General features: G+C 37.9%; 1 protein-coding gene across 7 annotated transcripts in view; it reads left to right on the forward strand.

The window, feature by feature from the left end:
- Positions 1 to 22,488, forward strand: part of Terb1 (telomere repeat binding bouquet formation protein 1) — a 56,141-nt gene that overhangs the window by 13,954 nt on the left and 19,699 nt on the right. For 5 of the 7 annotated variants that reach the window (XM_052727735.1, XM_052727737.1, XM_052727739.1 and 2 more), the window contains 5 exons: positions 7,520 to 7,672; positions 10,104 to 10,238; positions 11,280 to 11,405; positions 13,615 to 13,772; positions 19,389 to 19,735. In XM_052727735.1, the coding sequence (XP_052583695.1) occupies positions 7,520 to 7,672; positions 10,104 to 10,238; positions 11,280 to 11,405; positions 13,615 to 13,772; positions 19,389 to 19,735 (919 nt within the window). The remainder of the gene's footprint in view (positions 1 to 7,519; positions 7,673 to 10,103; positions 10,239 to 11,279; positions 11,406 to 13,614; positions 13,773 to 19,388; positions 19,736 to 22,488) is intronic. The other 2 variants (XM_052727738.1, XM_052727740.1) reach the window with 2 other exon arrangements.

The raw sequence follows: 22,488 nt of genomic DNA on the forward strand, positions 1-22,488 counted from the left end.
TAAGAACTGTATTTCAAAGCATTACAAAAACTATTAATCTCAATTAATGAGTTTGATGCTTCTAGTTGTACCATTTTGGATATATTTAAACTTGTTTTATTTTGTTTGATAAAGGTTCTCACTGTATAGCCCTGGCTAGCCTGGAACTCACTATATAGACTAGGCTGCCTTCAAACAGATACTGACCTTCCTCTGCCTTGAGTTCTTGGCTAGACTTTTGAAGATAAGACAATCTTGGAAGTAGATATTACTAGGAGGACATTGGAAAGATGGTGACAGCAGCATTGTTATTTCTTGGGAGGTGGGGTTTGAGAATGATCTCCTGTAGCCCAGACTGGCTTATAGATCTCTCTTTATAACGAAAGATGACCTTGAGTTCATGATCCTTCTTCCATACCTCCTAAGTTCTGGAAATATACATATGAACCGCTATTCGCATCCTGCAATATAGTTTGTTTTTGTTTGTTTTGTTTTTAACCTTTCTAAATACCCTCATAAAACAGTGCAATGAAATAATGAAACTAAAACCCCACAGGTTGTACAATCTAACCAAAATGGAATTAAATTAGAAATGAAAAAAAAATCATGGGGTCATTGAGATGGCTCAGTCTGTTAAGGCTCTTTAATATGATGCAAGTCTGATGATCCTCAGAACCTACATTAAGGTGCAAGGAGAGAAATGACTCCACAAAATTGTTCTCTGACCGCTATAGTGCATGTGCATGTATGTGTGTGTGTTTATACACACACAACTCCATTATAATAATACAACTTTTTATATTTAATACTTATCCTTTTAAAAAAAATTTTAAATATACCAAAATAAAATATATAAGATAAAAACTATAACATCAGAGTTGGGCAAGACAAAGAAACAGGAGGAAATGAATCCAAGAGAAGACACAAGAATCAGAGACCCACTTGGTTTCTTACTCAGGAATCCCATAAAAATGCAAAGGCCATAGTATATATTCAGAGGACCTGGTTCAGACCTGTGCAGATCCTGTACATGCTGCCTCAGTTTCTGTGAGTACATATGAACTTTGCTCATGTTGATTCAGAGGGCCTTGTTTTCTTGGTGTCCTCATCCTTTGGATCTTATACTTTTTCCACTTCTTCTTCCTAGGGGTATCCTGAGCCCTGAGGGGAGGGATTTGGTAGAGAGATCCTGTTTAGGGCTGAGTATTCCAAAGTCTCTCTCTCTCTCTGCATAATGTCTGGCTATGGGTCTCTGCAGGAGGAAGCTTTTCTACTGATAGCTAAGCAAAGCACTGATCTGCTTCCCTGGTCAGAGCATAAATACAATTTTTAAAAATAAATGAACAAAAGAAAAAAACCTTGAAAAGATGACTGATAGCCAAATATGTGGTTATTAAAGACTTGGATTTCTGGAGGTTGTAGAAAGCTGAGGGATAAGGATGGCTGAAAGTTCATGCTCGTCTGGGTTACATATATAGTGAGTTTCTGGCCAGACTAGGCTACGGTGTGATGCACTATCTTCAACCTCCCCAACCTACCCCCCTACAAAAGATCTAAATTATCAATCTAAATTACCATGAAAAGTGATATCACTATAGATTATGTTTCCTTGTTTTTATTTGATGTGTATGAGTGTTTGTTTGCATGTATGCCTGTGTACTACATGTATGCCTGGTGCCATTGAAGGCCAGCAGAGGGAGTTAGATTCCATGGGATTGGAGATACAGCTCATAACTGAGCTACCTTTTGAGTGCTAGGAATGAAACCTGTGTCTGCTGGAAGGGCAGACAGTTCTCTTAACTGCTGAGCCAGCTCTCCATCCCTCACTCAAGAACTATCAGAGTTTAACAAAATAATAGTAGAAACAGTTTTACACCATGCAATTAGACAATTGTAATGAATTGGGCAAATTCTTTAGAAATACAGAAATTGCTAGAACTTACTCCAAAGAAATAGATAACTTGAATATTCCTCTATTGGTTTTGTTTGTTCTTTTTTTATTTTTTGTTTTTGAAGGTTTTTTTTTGTTGTTGTTGTTAATTTTGATGAGTATGAGTGTTTGCTTGTATGCCCATATGTGCTATGCCTTTGGAGACCAGAAGAGGGTGTAAATGCCCCTGGAATTGGAGTTACAGTTGTGAGCTGCCATGTGGGTGCTGGGAACTGAACTAATGTCCCCTCTCTTCAAGAGGAGAGAGTTCTCGTAACCAATGAGCCATCTCTCCAGCCCCATGTTTATTATTTTTTTTTAAGACAGGGTTTTATGTAGCTCAGGCTAGCTTTGAACTTGCTGTGTAGCTGAGCCTGGCCTTGAACTGGTTCTTCCCTTCCACTTCTTGAGTGCTAAGATTACAGGTGTGTGCTACCACACCTGACTCCATAGTTCTACATCAAAGAGACAGAATTCATAAGTTAAAGTTGTATAAATATAGGAGAATTTCAAAGCCTGGTAATTTTACTGGTAAATTCTACTTTTTGGAAAAAGCTCCCCCAAAAATTCTACATAAATTATTCCTAGAAATAGAAGTGGAAGAAACACTTATAAATACATTCTATAAGGCTAGCATTACACCCAAGCTGAAAGAAGCCATTACAACAAAATTATAGGTCAATATCTATTATGCACATAGAAATAAAAATACTGTTTGTTTATATGAGATAGAGCCTCATATAATCTGCTTGGCTTCAAATTCTCTATGTAGTCAAGGATAACCTTGAACTCCTGAACTTCTGCCTCTACCCCCCCAAATGCTGGAATTACAAATGTGCACCATCATTCTTGGTTTATGTGCTGCTAAGAGTTGAACCCACTGATCTGTGGATGCTTGACAAGCATTCTAACCAATTCTGAGTTACATTCCCAGCCTTAGATATAAAAATATTAATAATATTTAAAAATCAAATCAGGATGATTACCATCAGTTTGAGTCTATCCTGATCTACATGAGTTCCAGGCTAGTATGAGTTCAAAAAGTATTTTCTAAAAATTTAACCATATGGAGAAAAGATAATACATTATGACTAAATGGCCTATCTCAAAGAAGTGCAAGATTGGTTTAACATTATAAAACCATAAATCACAGGTTAGAAAAAGGAACTATATGATAATCTTAATAATTAGAGGAAAAGTATTATGCATAATATATGTCTTCATAATAAGAACTCTTGGTAAACTAGGAATGGAAGGGAACATACTTAATGTGATAAAGGGCATATATAATGCTACATGTAACTGCTATTCTCATTATTTTTATTTAATATTTTATTAGATATTCCTAGCCAGTGAAATAAGACAAGAAAGTGAAATAAAATTCATAGAGATTAAAATGAAGGAATTTTCCCATAAATGATGTGATAGTATCACATCCAGACACACAACTATAGCTAATAGTGATTTTAGGTAGATTGCAGGATGTAAGGACACACAAAATCAATATGTCCCAACAAATTATTGGAACCTCAAACTGTCATTTGTGTCTGTTTGTTGGGGGTGTATGATTGCATTAATATATGGTTGCAGGTACACTTCCTTGTGTATTCCAATATGGAGGTCAAGGAATAACTTTGGGTATCTTCCTCTGTCACTCTCTACCATACTTTTTGAGACAAGGTCTCTCACTGAAATTGGAGCTTTTTGTTTCAGCGAGACTTACTGACCAGCAAGCCTCTGGAACCTGCCTGTCTTTGCCTCCCTAGCACTGGGGCTCTAGGTACACAGTGCCTTGGCCAGCTTTGATGTAGTTATTGGTGATCTGAACTCAGATCCTCATGCTTGCTGGCAAGTGCTTTACCCATTGTGCCATTTCCCCAGCCCCCATCATTTATAATAGTATACTTTAAAAAAAAAAAAAAAAAAAAAGAACTAGCCTGGGACTAAAGAAATGGATCAAAAGTTAAGAGTACTGGCTACTCTTACAGAAGACCCAGATTCAATTTTCAGAACCCACATGGCAGCTCACAACTGTAACTCTAGATCTAGAGGATTCAATGCCCTTTTTTGGCCTCCATGGGCACCAGAAATGCACATGGTACACATACATATAGGCAGGCATACATATACATGAAATAAAAGTAGATAATCTGGGGTTAAAAAACAAGACAGATAATATGACGCTCAGTTGGTAGAGCATGAGACTCTTAATCTCAGGGTCGTGGGTTCGAGCCCCACGTTGGGCGCCATTTGTAGCTAGAGTTTTTCTCTCCGGGTCCCACCAAGCCCCGGCAGTCCTGTAGCCTACTTCTAAAATAAACACACAGACGCTTATATTATTTAAACTGTTTGGCCTAATGGCTCAGGCTTCTAGCTATCTAGTTCTTACATCTTAAATTAACCCATTTCTATAAATTTATACCTTGCTACATGGCTCGTGGCTTACTGGTATCTTACATGTTGGTACTCATGGTGGTGGCTGGCAACGTCTCCTGACTCAGCCTTCCTGTTCCCAGAATTCTCTTCTCTGCTTGTCCCCTATACTTCCTGCCTGGCTACTGGCCAATCAGCATTTTATTTATTTAGAGCGATATCCACAGCACATCCCAGCACTTGAGAGGCTGAGGCAGGAGGATTTTGAGACCATAATGAAAAGTAAATTAGAGACTAGCCTGAGCTACAAATAGATACTGTATCTCAAAAAATGAAAATACTTGACTAAATACTTAGGTGTAAATTTAATGAAATATATGTAATGCCTGTGCTATTATTTTAATAAGTGTCTCCCAAAGACCCATGTATTGAAGGATTTGTCCTCAGTTTATAGTGCTATTTGGAACTCATGAGAAATTCATGGAATCTTTAGGATGTAGGTCCTAATGGAAATAAGTCATTGAGATGCACCATTGAAGAGAATGTAAGAACCCTTGCTCCTCTCTGTTTCTGCCTCCCTGGCTCCAACAGGTGATCAGTTTCCTTTATAACCTATTTATGTCTTACTATGATGTGTACTGCCTTGCCATAGGCTCCAGAGCCACAAATCATAGACTGTAATCTCTAAAATGATGGCCCAAAGTAAAATGTTTTCCTTATAAGTTAATTTAAGTATGTTGTCACTGCAATAAACTTGACTAACATAGCAAAATATTGCAGAAATATCTAAATTGTAAGGAGATTTATAATGTTCATGTGTAGGGTGCTTGCTTGTCTATATGCACTATGTCCATGCAGGCACCCACAGAGTCCAGAATGTGTTAGGCTATATGAGACCTCATCTCAAAAAAGAAAAATAAAAACTAGACTTTGAAAACCACAAACAAGAAAAAACCCTCACTTTTTGAAAAAAATTAAAATACTGTGTAGTGAAGAAGCTGTCTTGTAGTCATTATAATATTGAAAACATGTGCTTGTCCTTAAAACCACAATAGCAAGCCAGGTGGTGGTGGTGCATGCCTTTAATCCTAGTACTCGAGAGGCAGAGGTAGGTGGATGTCTGTGAGATCCTGTTCTATAGGGTGAGTTCCAGGACAGCCAGGGCTACACAGAGAAGCCTTGTCTCAAAAAACCATGCCACCAGCACCACCCCCACAACTCGAAAGAAAAAACCAAGATGACAAGATGGTTCACTGGGTAAAGACTCTTACCATTCGTTAAGTCTGACTATCTGAGTTTGATCCCCAGGATTCATATCATGTAAGTTGAAAACCATGTTCAGAAAGTTGTCATCTGACCTCCACGTGTATGTTGTGGTACATGTGTACATATGCACATGAATAAATAAATGTAAAAATAACATAAAAAATTTTAAGTGAAGGTTTTTTTGGTTTGTTTTAAGGCCAATGAAATTAGTGGCGAAAGGTGCTTGCTGCCGAACCTGACACTGAGTTCATTCCCAAGGTCCCACATGGTAGAAAGTGAGAACCAACTTCATAAGTTGTTCTCTGACTTCCTTGTGCATTCCATGACATATGCAGTTTCCACACTTCCCATATAAATAAATTTAAATAAAAATATATTCCATATAAATAAAAACCAGAATTGTTTTTTTTAATTGTAAAATGTTTCAGTTTCTTTCTAAGCAGCATAAACCTTGTAATCCCAGCAGTGGTGGAAGCAGGGGAATCAGGGATTAAAGGTCAGTCTTGGCAACATTAGTTCAGTGCCACCCTGGACTACTTGAGAAACTACTACTACTATATCCAAAAACAAAGTTAATTAGTCAAATAAACACAAAATATGTTTTTGGAAAGGGGTGATAGGAGATGTAGCTTAGTGGTAGAGTGCTTATGTTCTGTGTAGATGTTTCTGATTTCAGTCACTAGTACCAAATAAGTAAATAGTGTTAAATTCTGGATGTGATATTATTTTATGTTAATATCCCTTTTATTTACAATACAAAAGTCAATTTTTGTTTTTAATCATCTTAGCTTTTAAATCATCATCCTTGGAACTAGGCTAAACTAGGAAAAAATTGTGGCAGGATTTTAACTACTAGCCTCATCACCATTGGTCATAAGCCTGTTTCTAGGATAGGAGCTGTAGAGATACTGACTTTAGAGCCGCAGGGCATACTTTCTCATCAACATTACTTAAAAATGAGGGTGTGGTGGCACAGGACTATAATATCACTTGGGAAGAAGCAACAAGAGAATCTTAAGAGTGAAGCCAGCCTGGGGTAAGTAGTGAGATCTAGTCTCAAATATATATATGTATAAACACACATTTTGTGTATATATGTATGTATCTATCTGTCACTGAATCTTTGCTCAATGATATATTAGAATTTTGTGCTCCAAGAAGAAAAATGAATTAGGTGTAAATAAAAGGTGTATGTGGCCAGGTGTGGTGGTATGCACCTTTAATTCTAGCACTTCGGAGGCAGAGGTAGAAGTAGAGACAGGAGTGTGTTTGTGAGTTCAAGGTCAGCCCAGTCTACATAGTTCCAGGACAGTTCAGACTATATAGGGAAACTCTGTTTCTCAAAAAAAATTTCATATGTGTTTTTGAAACAATGGAACACATTGTCATTTCTAGAGTAAAGTGATCTGAGATATCAGTTACATTGGAATTTAGAAAGTAATTGCTGGTTATAATACCAAGATAAACCAATGAATCTGTTCTTTCATGTTATCATGTTGTTAGGGTCCTGCTGTAAGCCCAGGCTACAACTCATTACCTTTTGCCTCTGCTTTCATAGTGCTAAGATGATAGGCCTAGACCACTTTTCCATTCCTTGCCCTTACTGAATCTATTCTATATAGTGCTATTGAAATACTTGTTTAATAATTATGAAGGATAGTTTAATAATATCACAGAAACACCAGTTCTCAGAAATGAAATAAAAGATCTCCTACACAAAATGAAGCACTATCCTACTATACATCTAATTGTACTGTGTCAAGGGGAAGTGTTACTAAGTTTATATGTATGAATGTGTGTGTGTGTGTGTATGCACATAAATAGATGAAAGTTGAACTTTTAATTCTGTAATTTTTGGGAATTACAGTATTTGAAAAACCAAATTAAAAGTATTTAATATAAAATAATTGAATGAACTCATATACCTGCCTTTTTTGAGATATTAATAGTTTTGCTACTTTATTCCTTAAGCACATGTTCAGAACTGCTTTGTATCTTCGGGTGGACTGGATGTTTTGTCGCAAGTTCTTGTGCAACTGGAGTCTGATTCACACAATACTTTTTCCAGTGCTAAGCTTGCAGTGGTAGTGACAAAGACCGTGGATGCATGTATTACTAATAATTGTGAGTAAAAATGCTTAATCAATTTTCTATAATTGAACTTTGCTGAACAACTACATTAATACATTTATAAATACATTAAATACTATTGTATTTAATATGGCAAAATTGTATTAAAATGGCAAAATTTCCACCTTCTTACAAATGGAAAGGAATCTTAGAAATTAACTATTCTAGTTCCTTATTTTCCCATCAGAAGTTACAACTTCCCTAGGGATGTACATCTAAGTCTTTTGACTTTAGGTCTAATAAGAGAATCAAAGTAAGATCTGGTAATTCTTTAAGTCATTATTTCACTTAAAAAGCTGTTTTAGCTAGATGTGGTGGTGCTTTTGGGAGGCAGAGGTGGAGGCAGGTAGATCTCTTGAATTCCAGGCCAGCCATGGTAACACAGTGAGACCTTGTCTAAAAAGAAAAACAACTTTAATTAAAAAAATTTAAATGACAAATCAAAAGACATTGAGATATTGAAAAACCCAATGTATAAAATTTTAGGAATTATGTAAATAATTAAACTTGGGCTGGAGAGGTGGTTCAGCAGTTAAGAGCTCTTGCTGCTTTTCCAGAGGACCTGAATTTGGTTCCCAGCACCCAAGTTGGGCAGCTCACAACTACTTGTAACGAGAGCTCCAGGGGATCCAACACCTTCTGGCCTCTGCAGGCACCTGCACACATGTGGCATATGCTTATATAGAGACAAATACATATACATAAAAATTAAAACATGCCTTTGTGATGAGGGTAATGTCTGACATACCTAATGCATGAGTGAGCAGCAGAGCCAGAACTAAGGACATACGTTTCTCATTGTACAAACACTTAGAATGGTAGTGTGTAAATCCTTGTAGTGAGGACCCCTTTACATTCACAAACGACCCAAAAAGTAGATGGCTGAGTTTTTAAAGATTTATTTTATGTGTATGAGTGTTTTGCCTTAATGTTTGTATGTATACCATGTGTGTTCCTAGTGCTCATAGAGACCAGAAGAGGACATTGGATCCCCATTGTGAGCCACCATGTCAGTGCTAGGAACCAAATCTGAATCTTCTTCTGTAAGACCACCAAGTTCTCTTAACTACTGAGCCCTTAGATGGCTATTTAATAAGCAGTTAATGAATACCTGCTGTGTGCTAAGTCCCAAAGACATAAAAGTAATTGAGATATAGTTCCTTGAACCATGAGATGTATCAGCAGGTAGAGAGGTTCCTGCTGCCAAGCCTGATAACCCGTGTTCAATCCTGGGACCCACATGGTGGAAGGAGAAAATTGACTCCTGAATAAAGTTGTCATTTGACCTCTGTGTGTGCACCATGGCATATGTGCTATGCACACATAAACACAATAAGTAAATGTAAAAAAAAATTAAATGATACAGTTCCTTGAGGAATTCACAACTTTATTGTTCATACCAGTATTATTAGACTCTGATGAACTCTGTTAAAAACCCTATGGAGGCCATGCAGGGTAGTGCATACCTATAATCCCAGCATTTAGGAAATAGAGGATCAGTTCAGGGTTAGCCTCTGGTTAATAATAAGTTTAAAGTCATCCTGGGCTGTGTAAGACCCTGTCTCAAACAATAAAAAATAACATAAATACCTCATAAGGAGAATTATAGCTTAATAGTAGACTTCTTCAATCTCATCACACTTCATCATAGATTTATATAACCTTCATTGCATCATTAACATTAATAGTGTCATAGAGTCATATTTCAATGTCAAGCAGGATTTATCTAGTAGTGTCCTTACTGTCTAGTATAGCTATAAGGAGATATGTAAGATAAGAGTAGGTATATTCAGCTTTTAGGAATATATTATTAGTTCATATTTACAACATCATGCACAGCAACTAAGAAGAAACCATTAAAGAAGAAGAACATAAGCCGGGCACTGATGGTACACACCTTTAATCCCGCACTCAGGAGGCAGAGACAGGCGCATCTCTGTGAATTTGAGGCCAATTTGGTCTACAGAACTAGTTCCAGGACAGCCAGGGCTACAAAGAAAATCCCTAAAAAAAAAAAAAAAAAAAGAAACCAAAACCAAAACCCAAAAACAAACAAAAACCATAAAAGACTAGTCATGATGATGCACACCTTTAATCTAGGGAGACAGGCAGGTGGATTCATGTGAGTTTGAGGCCAGACTGGTTTACGTAGAGAGTTCCAGGTCAGTCAGGAATACATAGAGAAATGCTGTCTCAAACAAACAAAAAAAAAAAGTAAATAATGAGGACGATAAACCATTTTCTTACTATAATGTATTTGTTTAAATTGACATGTATATACATATATTGGATGCTATATGACATGTATATATTAGGTAGTACATAGGCATATGATATTCTCCCTGAATAAGCTCTAAAACAAATGGTACTTGTATACTTAGAAATCTTAAATTTGTACCTTTTTTTTCTCCCTGTATTAAACTAGTAGCTACCTTTTCAGTGGTGTTATCCAAATACCACATTGTTTCAAAACTTCTGGCATTACTGCTTCATGAAAGTCTTGATTCAGGAGAAAAATTTAGCATCATACTTGCCATTGGTCACTGCACAGAGGATTGTGGTGAGTATTCAGTTAATTCAGTGTGTGTACTGAAACAGTGGGGTGGAAACATGCTTTTGCTTCTTTCTCCTCTTATTGTATGAAAGACTTAAAATCCAGCTTTTGTCCCAGTCATTTAAGCTCCTTATTTTCTTTTTCATACTATGTTCAATTAATCATGGAGGCCTCTGGTTGTACTTCTTTCTCATTCCATATTTCTTCCCATTGCCCCCAGTCCATTATCGCCTTTCACCAGTACGACTGTAACAGCTACCTCATCTGCTCCTCCTTGTCTCTCTCGATTTTCAGTCTTCTTGCTGAGTCAGTATACAAATCTGATCCTGTTCTCCCTCACTGAAAACCTTGAAAGGCCAGTTCTTCTAACCTTCAGTGAAAACTCTCAAAGGTTTTGTTTCCTCTATTTCTATCCCAGTCTTGCTCTAATCCATCTTTCCAACAATCTTCACTTTCCTCTCTTCTAACCATCTCCCTCCTTCCTCACACTTTCCCACTTTTTTCTCATCTCTTTTCTCTCTCTCGTGTCATCTACTCTTTTCTTAGTTTTTGTTTGTTTCCTTTATCAATTTCTTTATTCTTTCTCTTGACCTTTTAAGAATGTTTTTATTTATGCATATGTATATGTGTGTCTCTGGGTACCCACAGAGGCCAGGGGAGGGGTAGAGTTACAGGTGGTTATGAACCACTTGATGTGAGGTTTGGAAACCAAATTCGGGTCCTCTGCAAGAGCAGCAAGTGCTCTTAACCACTGAGTCATCTTTCAGTCCCTACACTTCATTTTTTTTTTTTAAACCAAATGAGAGCTATGTGTTATCTCTTATGAGGTGTGGTACATTGTGGCAACATTTTAGAAATCATCATTTATGAGAATTAGGTACCTTTTGTAAACAGATTAATAAATTGAAAATACCTTTGAAATTATATTCTTTATTTTAAAGTTTGAATTATGTTCATAATTATCACAGTGATAAATCATGACCTCATACAAAGCTTTATAAACTTTATGAAAAATAATCATCATTTTAATTTTTGATATTTTTACAGAGGAAAATCAATATGAACTTTTAAAAAACAATGGGTTGCCACTAATGATACAAGCCTTAACTGAATTTAATAATGAAGAACTAAACAAAGCTGCCACTTATGTGCTTCAGAACTGCAAAACAATTAGTAAGTTTACTGTTACTTTAGGAAAATATCAACCTTCTGGGCATGGTAGTGCACACTTTTATCCTAGCTCTGGGAAGCAGAGACAGGCAGATTCCTTAGGAATCAAGGCCAGTATCTATACTGGATGTTCCAGGCCAGCCAAGGCTACATACATAGCAAGACCCTTATCTCAAACAAACAAAAATCGAAATATCAACTGCCAGGTATAGTGACACACAACTTTTAATTTCAGGACCAGAGGCAGACAGGTTTTTTTGTGTTCAAATCCAACCTGAGTTACATAGTAAGACTCTGTTCCAAAGGAAAAGAAAGGAAGGAAAGAAAGTTGCTGAAGAGAAATTTGTATGTACTCTAATGATTTAGATTCCATATTATTTTTTTGGGCTTGAAAGGAGCATATGTAATTTGGAAATGACAATTAGAGCATTTTCAACGTACTCAAGCCTATGTAAAAGAGAACATCCAGATAGCTGAAGCTGAGAAAATTCACTTATTTTATGCCTTGTGTTTTGTTTCTAAATCATAATATAAAGTACATTTGTTCATTAGTTTAAATATTAGAATTTCTGTTATATGCTAAGTACCATGAAAGGCATTGATATTGAGGGTAGAGTTATAAGCAAACTGTGGGCCTGTAAGTTTAGTCTGAGTAAAGAAATAATTCTAAAAACTAAAATTAGATATTATTATAAATTGATATAAAGATTGTGAGGGAGTGTATTCTGAATACTTAGCAATACACTATAGCAAAGTGATCTGTTGCTATGATTGATTGATAAATAAAACGCTGATTTGCCAGTAGCCAGGCAGGAAGGATAGTGTAGGCGGGACAAGGAGTGAGGAGAATTCTGGGAGGTGGAAGGCTGAGGCAGAGAGATGCTGCCAGCCATCACAAGGAGAAGCATGATGTAAGATACCAGTAAGCCACAAGCCATGTGGCAAGGTATAGATTTATAGAAATGGGTTAATTTAAGATATAAGAACAGATAGCAAGCAGCCTGCCATGGCCATACAGTTTATAAGTAATATGAGTCTCTGTATGTTTACTTGGGGGATGCGAGTGGGAGAGATTTGTCCTGACTGCCGGCAGGCCAGGACACAGGAAAACTTCAGCTACAGTGATCTGATCCAGATTTAAAGCAGTACAGGTTTTGGGAGAAAGGGCCCAAAATTATAGGAAGAAAGTAACTCATGAACAGAAATCTAAACGTCTAGAGTTAATTGTGTGAAAAGAGGAAATGGGCTATAAATGGCTCAGGCCTAAGCAACAGATCCTAGCTTAGGAAGGGGACTGGTGTATTCAAAGAATTGATGGGCAGTCTAGCTGGAGCCCAGAGAGCTGGTGGCAGCTATAAGATTTCTTTGTGAATGAAAAACGATAGACATAATAAATTTTTTAAAAGACTGTGTTTTAAGCATATCTATGTCCCCTAGTTTGCTTTCTACTGTTGTAATAAGCATTATGACCAAAAGCAACTTGAGGAAGAAAGGATTTATTTCAGCTTCCACCTTACAGTACATTGTTATGGGAAGTAAGGACAGGAACTCAAGTCAGGAACCCTGGAGACAGGAACTGAATCAGAGATCATGGAGGAATATTGCTTACATAGCTTGGTCCGCTTGCTTTTGTATAACCCACGACCACCTGCCCAGGGACGGAACCTCCTCCAGTGATCTAGGCCTTCCTACATCAATCATTAATCAAGAAAATGCCTCCATAGACTTGTCTACAGGCAATCTGATAGAGGCATTTTCTCAGTTGAGGTTCCCTCTTCCCAGATGACTCTAACTTATGTCAAGTAAATGAAACTTGACCAAACCAAAACAATCTACTTTTGGACTAGAGAGGTAGCTCAGTGATAGAGTATATACTTAGCATATGACTGACCCTGTCTTTAATTTTTGCATTCCAAACAAACTACTTTAAAGCCAGTAACCTTGTATCTGGAATAACATTTTCATGTGTTATTTTCCAAAACTATGAAAAGTAGAATCTACTATTTGACTAAGTCCCAGGCCTCTGCTATGCCTTCTTTCCACTTATTTTCAGTACCAGTTATTGTATATGGATATACAGTTTAAAGATGGGATGGGGTGGAATATGTAGTTGTCCTTAAAGTGTAATAATAACATTTCTAGTAATGATAAACTTACTATCCCCTTCCTTTGTCTCTCCTCCCGCTGCCCCCACGCATCCCATATTACAAAGCTGAGAAATTATCTCTAAGTCTAGGAGAGAATTCTTTTGATGAAAATGAAGCTGACCAACTAAAGGACATAAATGAAAAAGAGAATCTTGAAGAGCACTGGAAGGCAGCAAAAGAAATTATATGCAGAATAAAACAATTTGAAAGAGAAGGAAAAGAGGTTGGTTTTTTTTTTTCCATTTCACAGAATATAGAACTCCATGCAAATACTAGAATACGTGCAAATTTAAAGCAATAGAGGTTGGCAGTAAAAATGTTTTTCTCCAGTTATTTTTTAAAATGTTTAATGTAAATTTTAATAGTAATATTTAAAGGACATAGGTATAGAACAAATTTTTTACATTTATTTTTTCTTTATCATTAAAAAAAGATTCTCTGTGTGTGTGTGTGTGTGTCTGTCTGTCTGTCTCCAAATGCCTGAAGGGAAGGGGCCAGAAGAGGACACTGGATCCCCTGGAGCTGGAGTTATAGGTGGTTGTGAGCTGCCTGACATGGCTGCTGGTATTTTTAACTCATAGCCTCTGGAAGAGCATCAAAAATTCCTAACTACTGAGTCATCTCTTTATGTCCTATTTATTTATTTTTACTTTTATTTATGTGTATATGCACACCATGTATTTAAGGGAGCCCTAAGAAAACAGAAGAGGGCGTCAGATCCCCTTGAGTTAGGCTTACATGTCTTTATGAGTCGCTTGATGTGGGTGATAGGAACTGAACCCAGGTCCTCTGCAAGAGTAGTATGTTCTCTTAACCCCTGAGCCATCTCTTCAGCTCCTAAATAATTTTTTTTAGTTTTAATTTAATGTGCATGGGTGTTTTACCTGCATTTATGTCTGTGCACCATATGCATACCTGGTGCCCAGAAGGCTAGAAGAGGGCATCAGATCTAGAACTGGAGTTACAGTTGTGAGCCATCTGGGAATCAAACCTGGGTCATCTGATAGAGTAGTTACTGCTCTTAACTCTTGAACCATTTCTCCAGCTCTCCCAAATGATTTTTAAAGGGGTGTGTGTGTATGTGTGTGTGAGTGTCTGCACCCATGGATGCCTGTAGAGGCCAGAATTGGGTGTCAGATCCCCTGGAACTGGAACTACAGATGATTGTGAACTGCCCAATGTGGGTGCTGAGTTCCAGAGAACTCAGGTTCTCTGGAAGAGCAACAAGCTTTCTTAAGCACCGAGTCATCTTTCTAGCCCCTAAATAATTTTTTAGAAAGTAGAAATGGTAACAAGAAAGAGTAGTTACATAAAAGATAAAACTAAGAAGTCTAACATCTGAATATTAGTTCAACAAATTTGCAGAAGAAACAATCTAATTTTAATCCCTCTTCCCCAATCCCAGACATATACATGGTCTTGTGTCTAAACTGCAGGAGTATGGTCTGACAAATGCATCAGTAGATAATTCCATCATTGTACAAGCATCACAGAGTAATTACACAAACTAAGATGGTAAACGTCAAGCGATGCAATAAATTTAAGAAGTATGAGGACCTGGACAATGGCTTAGTGGTTAAGAGCATTATTTGCTGCTCATGGAGAAGACCTGGGTTCAGTTCTTAGCACACATGCAGTGGTTCACAACCATCTGTAACCCCAGTTCCAGGGAATCCTACACTCTCTTCTGGCCTACATGGGTGCCAGATATGCACATAGTGAACATACACACATGCAGGCAAAACACTCATACACCTAAATTCAAAATAAATCAATCTTTATGAAATGGGGGGTGCATATGAGACTGCTGTTGCTTAAACAGTATACTGTTTTATAGTAAACGGAATGCACTAAAATAATGATAAAAATATAACATAGTAAATTGTTGGGATATTTGTACACTGTGTGAAGATATATTGTGATTGGTATAATAAAAGCTGAATGACCAATAGCGATGTAGGAGGTATAATGGGATTTGTAGGGAAAGAAAGGAAGAGGAAGAGGAATCTAGGCATGCAGGAGAAGCCAGGAGACATGGACAGGAAACAGGAGGTTCAAGATAGAAGAGAAGTCACACCATGTGATAGAATGTAGACTAATATAAATGGGTTAATTTAAGTTGTAAGAGCTAGTTGAGACAAGCCTAAGCTAAAGGCTGAGCTTTCATAATTAATATAAGTCTCTGTGTTATTATTTGGGTTTTGCCAATTCCCCTGAGCCTCAACCAGGGAAGGCTTTGCCACTCTCATAAGTCTAAGGCATTGGGATCCTTGACAGCTGTGTCCATGTCAACAATACACATTCACTCTGGACTTCCTGACCTCTCTTCACACACATTGTTGGGGGAGGGTGCACATGTATATATGGTAAGCCTCTGGATGTCAGAGGACACCCTTGGGTGTTAGTCCTTAGGTGCTTTTCACATTTTGCTGAAACTTTCTGTTTCTACAGTGATTTCATGTATATAATATATATGTGTATATTACATATTTTTCTTTTTGAAATTTTGATCATCAAACCCAGGGCTTTGCATGCCAGTGCTGTTCTACAGCTGAGCTACATTCCCAGAGTTCAAAACACATACACACACACACACACACACACACACACACACACACACACACACGCACGCACGCACGCACGCACACGCACGCACACACACACACACATGCACACACATACCTCATATACTTGTTTGAGCCTTGCTTGCACTTCTTATGAAGTAGAATTGCTGAGTCATAGTCTAGTGTAATTCTATGTTCAGTTTTTTGAGGAACTGCCACTCAAGTTCTAGGCCAGCAAGGGCTACAAAATAAGACCTAGTCTCAAAAAAAGTAAGGAAGGTTTTAAATGAAATATTGTTATATATTTTATCACAATTTAAAAGAACAAATAGTGTGGTTAACTAAAAACCACTGAATTAGGCAATAAGTGAATAGAATGAAAATTGCATCTCAAGCTGTCAATGGCTCAGTAAAGTACTTGCCATTGAAAGCATGAAGATTGGAATTCAGATCCCCAGAAACCACATAAAAATCTAGGGATTAGTGGTGCACACCTGTAATCCAGGTGGGAAACAAACAGATCCCTGGAAGCTTTCAAGCCAGCTATCCTGGTGTATGTGGTAAAGTCCAAGCCAATGTGAAACTGCTACTTCGTTTGGCTCTCTGGAGACTACCACCCAACTCCCAAATAAATCACACAGAGTCTTACTCTTTTTTTATGAATGCCTGACCTTAGCTTGACTTGTTTCTAGCCAGCTTTTCAGAACTTAAATTATCCTGGCTACCTTTTGCCTCTGAGCTTTTATCTTTATTCTATATACCTTTCTTTACTTCTTACTCCATGGCTTGTTGTGTAGCTGGGTGGCTGGCACCTAGTGTCTTCTCTCCTTTTTGTCTCATTCTTAGATCTTCTCTTCCCAGATTTCTTCACCGATTAATTCTCTCTGTCTGCCAGACCTGCCCATCCTTTCTCCTGCTAGCTATTGGCCATTCAGCTCTTTATTAGACCAATCAGGTGTTTTAGACAAGCAAAGTAACACAGCTTCACAGAGTTAAACAAACACAATATTAAAAAATACAACACATCTTCACATCGTTAAACAAATGTTCCACAGCATAAACAAATGTAACACATCTTCAACTAATATTGCACAACATAAAAGTTATCCATAGAGTTTTTCTTATACATACTGGTTTTATTATAAAAGTTGTCAAAACAGAAATAAAATAGAAATTTAAAGACTGGGCATAGAGTTTTTGCCTTTAGTCCCTCTCTGGAGGCAGAGTTTGAGGCCAACTTGGTCGATATAGCAAGTTCTAGACCAGCCAAGGCTACATAATGACATCCTGTCTCAAAGAAAAACACAAGTTATTTAGTCATGGATACATGTATACATTCTAGCTAGCAATGTTCATGCTGTCTGTTTCTCCACATGCTTTGAATCTGTCTTGGTAGAGAAGGAAGCAGTTGCAGTGTAGTTTTAGTAGTTATTTCTTTTATTACAGTGAGATGGAGGGATTTTTCATATGTTTAAGAACTACTTAGGTTTCCTGTCCAGTGAACTGTTTATCTCCTTTGCTTACCCTATCATATGGTTGTTGATCTTTTTATTAGTGTTATTTAAGAGTTAGCCAGATGTGGTGGCACACACCTTTGATCCCAGAGATCACAGGCAGATCTCTGTGAGTTCGAGGCTAGACTAGTCTACAGAGCATGTTCCAGGACAGCCAAGGCTACCCAAAGAAACCCTATCTTGGGGGAAAAAAAATTATCCTGTGGTCTAGTACATGCTTTATGTATGATTTTTCTATGTCTTGGTTCCCATTGGTTTTGCTTCTTGCCCTTTTCCTCCTCTAAGTACATTCTCCTTCATTGTCCTTAGTCTTTAGGAGAGCTTTCAAAGATATTTTATATGATCAAGCATATTGGTTTTTTTATGATGTAGCTATTGCATACTATTTAGAAAGGACTTCTATCCCTTGAGAACAGTTTCTATTACAATGGATGTACTTTTTTTTTAATTCATTGATTTATTTTACATCACAGCCGCAGCCTCCGCTCACATCCTCCCCTCTCAGTCCTTCTCCCCCATTCTTCCCTCCCACCCTGTACTTTCTTTTTTTAAATGTTTGTTTATTTATTTGTGTGTGTGTGTGTGTGTGTGTGTGTGTGTGTGTGTGTGTGTGTGTGTGTGTGTGTGTGTACATGCTCAAACCTGAAGACAACTTGTAGAAGCTAGTCTTCTCCTTCTACCATGTGGGTCCTGGGGATCACACTTAGGTAGTCAAACTTGGTAGCAAGCACCTTTACCCACCTAGCCGTCTCCCTGGGCCTATGTAATTTCATTTAACATTTTAAAAATATTTGGTTCACTTTTACCTTATTGTTGTGAAATAGCTACATTTATATTCATATAGCTACATTTTCCCCCCAGGTAGCTTCTCAAGTAATCCAATATCATTTATTAAATAAATTCTCTTTCTCTTCCTAATGTAAATTATTCCTTTTATTATTGGGGGATTTATTAAGGCAACTCCACATAGTTAAAAGGGAGGTTTGCCGGGCGGTGGTGGCGCACGCCTTTAATCCCAGCACTTGGGAGGCAGAGCCAGACGGATCTCTGTGAGTTCGAGGCCAGCCTGGACTACCAAGTGAGTTCCAGGAAAGGCGCAAAGCTACACAGAGAAACCCTGTCTCAAAAAACCGAAAAAAAAAAAAAAAAAAAGAAAAGAAAAGGGAGGTTTATTAGGGGGTTTTACTTACAACAAGTAAAGGAATAGGTTACAGGGTCTGGGAGAGGTGAAGTGCAGTCCAGTGGTGTTCTCTGGAGAACTCTGCTTGGTCTACCATCCAGCATCCAGGATCACCAGGAAGCAAGAGAGCTGGCACATCCAGATCTTGGGTCTTAAGGGCTCCTGTTTTGACCCCACCTCAGGGGCAGGCCATAGCTAGGCCTGACAGTTACTAGAAGCCTCAGTGGGGGTAGTGTTTCCAGGTCAAAGCTGGAACAGCTACCCATTACATTTTATTGTAAGTGTTAAGTTAAAACATATACAGTTTTTGCCGGGCGGTGGTGGCGCACGCCTTTAATCCCAGCACTCGGGAGGCAGAGCCAGGCAGATCTCTGTGAGTTCGAGGCCAGCCTGGGCTACCAAGTGAGTTCCAGGAGAGGCGCAAAGCTACACAGAGAAACCCTGTCTCGAAAAACCAAAAAAAAACCAAAAAAAAAACAAAAAAAAACATATACAGTTTTTATATAATAAAGGAAATTTGAGGCATATTATAAAGAAATGATTGTATTAAAATTATTTACTTGCTATTTTTTATATTGTAGGAAAAATTACAAAGTGGACAATATAAGGATAATACCTCATCTATGAAAATAAAAATACAGAACACTTTGAAACATCTCTGTGCAGATAGTATTGGAGGTACCAAAGCAGAAAATAAGGATACAAACCAGTCTAAACAGCGTCCTAGTTATAAGTCCAGTGGAATCATATCTAAAGCTTGTGCAAATGAAAACCAAATGAAGACTCTGAAAAAGAACACAAATCCCCTTAATCCTTGCTATAGGGAGAGAGGGCAGAGTAAGAGTTTACATAAAGCCACTTCAAGCTGCACTCAAATCTTAAATGAAAAAATGACCTTTAACCAAAAGGATTCTGTTTCTCAATCAAGGTATTGTTTAATGACTATAGCGCTTGCTTACTCAATAAGTACTTATTCTGTGCCATGTTGTTAAGCACTGTGGATATAGGAATGATTAAACCTGGTCTTGGGAGGAGCCTAAAGTAGGAATTCTTTTTGTTTTCTTTTTTTTTTTCAAGTGTATTTATCCTTTTACAATTCCATACATATAAAACGTACTTTATCTTATTTCCCTTTCAGAATATTCTTATCCCCTCCTCCTCCTGCTAATCCCTTTTTTCTTCCTAGTACGTGTCCTTCCTATTCCCATGCCTTTTAGTGTATGTGCTTGTGTGCCTCACTGCCCTTCATTAAGGTTGCTTGCCGTGAGCATGAATGGGAGAGGGAAAAAAAACTGAGACAGGATCTCTTATATCCCAAGGTTGTATATAGCTGAAGATGACCTTGAAATCCTGATCTTCCTACCTCTACCTCCCAAGAGCTGATATTACAGGCAAGTATAACCACACCCAGGTTTTACAGTACTGGGGATTGAACCTATGGCCTGCTGATGCTAAATAAGTACTCTACCAACTGAGCTACATCCCTAGCTCTAAGGGTTTTTTTTTTTTTTTTTTTTTTTTTAAATTGACCAATGAATTTAGATGAGGAGGTATGGATGGTAGTTTATCAAAGACTTTGCATGTTGTTCTCAGGATTTGGGAGTTTAATCCACAGGATGTGGGGAGCCACTGAAGACCTTTTTGCTTTATTTTCTGTTTTGAAACAGGGTCTCACAAATAACAAGAAAGCCTTCAACTACCTCTGTAGCCGATGATGACCTTGAAGTTACCCTTATGTGTACTACTACCCCTAGTTTATTTGATGCTAGTGATCAAAGCCAGGGCTTCATGCGTGTTAGGCAAGCATTCTACCAACTGAATTATGTCCTAAGCTCCTGAAGACTTTAAATTGAGTGAAATACTTGTGTTGGATAGTTTTATGTCAACTTGATACAAGCTAAAGTCATCTGAGAGGAGGGAACATCGATTCAGGAAATATCTCCATAAGATTGGGGCTGTAGGGAAGCCTGTAGGGCATTTTTTTTTAATTAGTGGTTTATGGGATGGAGCCCAACCCATTGTGAGTGTTGCTATTCCTGGGCTGGTGGTCCGGGGATCTATAAGACTGTGCAAGCCATGTAGAGAGTAGGCTAGTAAGCAGCACTCTTTCATGGCCTCTGCCTCAGCTCCTGTCTCCAGGTACCTGCCCTGTTTGAATTCCTGTTCAGACTTCCTTCAGTGATGGGCTATGACATGGAAGTGTAAGCCAAACAAACTCTTTTCTCCTCAACTTGCTTTTTGATTATGGTGTTTCATCACATCAATAGAAACCCTAAGACAATCAAATTTTAATTTTAGAAACTATGCTCACAAAAGAAAAACTTAAACTAAGTCCCTATATTTGAAGCAATAATGAAAGCATTGAACCTGTCAGCAACATGACAAAAACCAGTTTGCAAGTTAACTGTGGTAAAGAGAGTTGAGTTTGATGAAAATCCAATTTTTTTTTAAAGATTTATTTATTTATTATGCATACAGTGTTCTGCTTGTGTGTACACCTGCATGGCAGAAGAGGGGACCAGATCTCATTATTGATGGTTATGAGCCACCATGTGGTTGCTGGGGATTGAACTCAGGACCTCTGGAATAGCAGCCAGTGCTCTTAACCACTGAGCCATCTCTCCAGTCCCAAAATCCAAATTTTTTTTCCGTACTGCCCTTTTCCCCTCACAGGTAGCATGTAAGATTGGACGTAGGCATGTAGCTTTTCTTAAACCCTTTCTTGTGTTCGTCTGATGTCTGTTGTACTTAAGGAAAATGAAGAGGAGACTGTGCTCTGGTCAGGGTGCAGGGCAAACTAAGTATCAGGAAGGTGGATTATATTATCACTCCTTCCTCTGCAAGGCCTTTTTTTAAAAAAAAATTTTTTTTAGCTCAAGGACAATTTTATTAGAGTTTGAAAGAAAAACAAGGCAAACAAGCTGTTAATCTCAACATTTGCTAGCATGAAAGAAATAGAGAAGAGGAAGAGAGAAAGCTGTGAGATTTTAAGTTAGGTGCAAAAACTGGCATGCTGAGCAATGTGGGTCAATTAGGAGCTTTTTGGTGGAAGAGGGAGAGGGTCTCAAAGAAAGAGAAATAGTCCAGAGTGTCAAGAAAAACATGCTTAGGCTTTTGACCAGTGTCCAAAAGAAAAATAGAAACAGGCCAAAGGAAAATTTACACTTTTGTCAGAACTGAGAGAATTGAGCAGTTTAGCAGTGCTGCATGGAAGTTCTGTCAAGTCCATTCTCAGTGGTAATTTTAACCTCACTTCTCAGGGATAGGAAATTGCAGAATGCTAAGATATGTTTTTGGGCCAGCCTTCTTGCCTTCTATTCCAAGGCTTTCACCCATACTCTTTTTTCTCTTTTCCAATTGGTCCTGTTTTTATTTTTTATGTTAGGAATGGTTTTCACATGTGTGTCTATGCACTGTGTATGCCTGTTGTCTACACAGGCCAGAAGAGAGGGCATTGGATCCCTGGGGACTGGTTATAGACAGTTGTGAGCCTACATGTGGGTGCTGGGAATCAAATCTGTGTCCTCCAGAAGAGCTCTTAACTAGCCACTGCTCTTAACTGCAGAGCCAGCTCTCTGACTCTAAGATTGGCCATGTTTCTATCTTAGCTGTTATTAATGTTATTTTCGTGTCAGTTTGAGTTACTCATACTTGCATTTTAAATGTTTTTTTCTTCTATCT

Source organism: Peromyscus californicus, unplaced genomic scaffold (genome assembly GCF_007827085.1).
Source record: "Peromyscus californicus insignis strain IS unplaced genomic scaffold, ASM782708v3 Scaffold_8__1_contigs__length_139910024, whole genome shotgun sequence".
NCBI classification, from domain to species: Eukaryota; Metazoa; Chordata; class Mammalia; order Rodentia; family Cricetidae; genus Peromyscus; species Peromyscus californicus.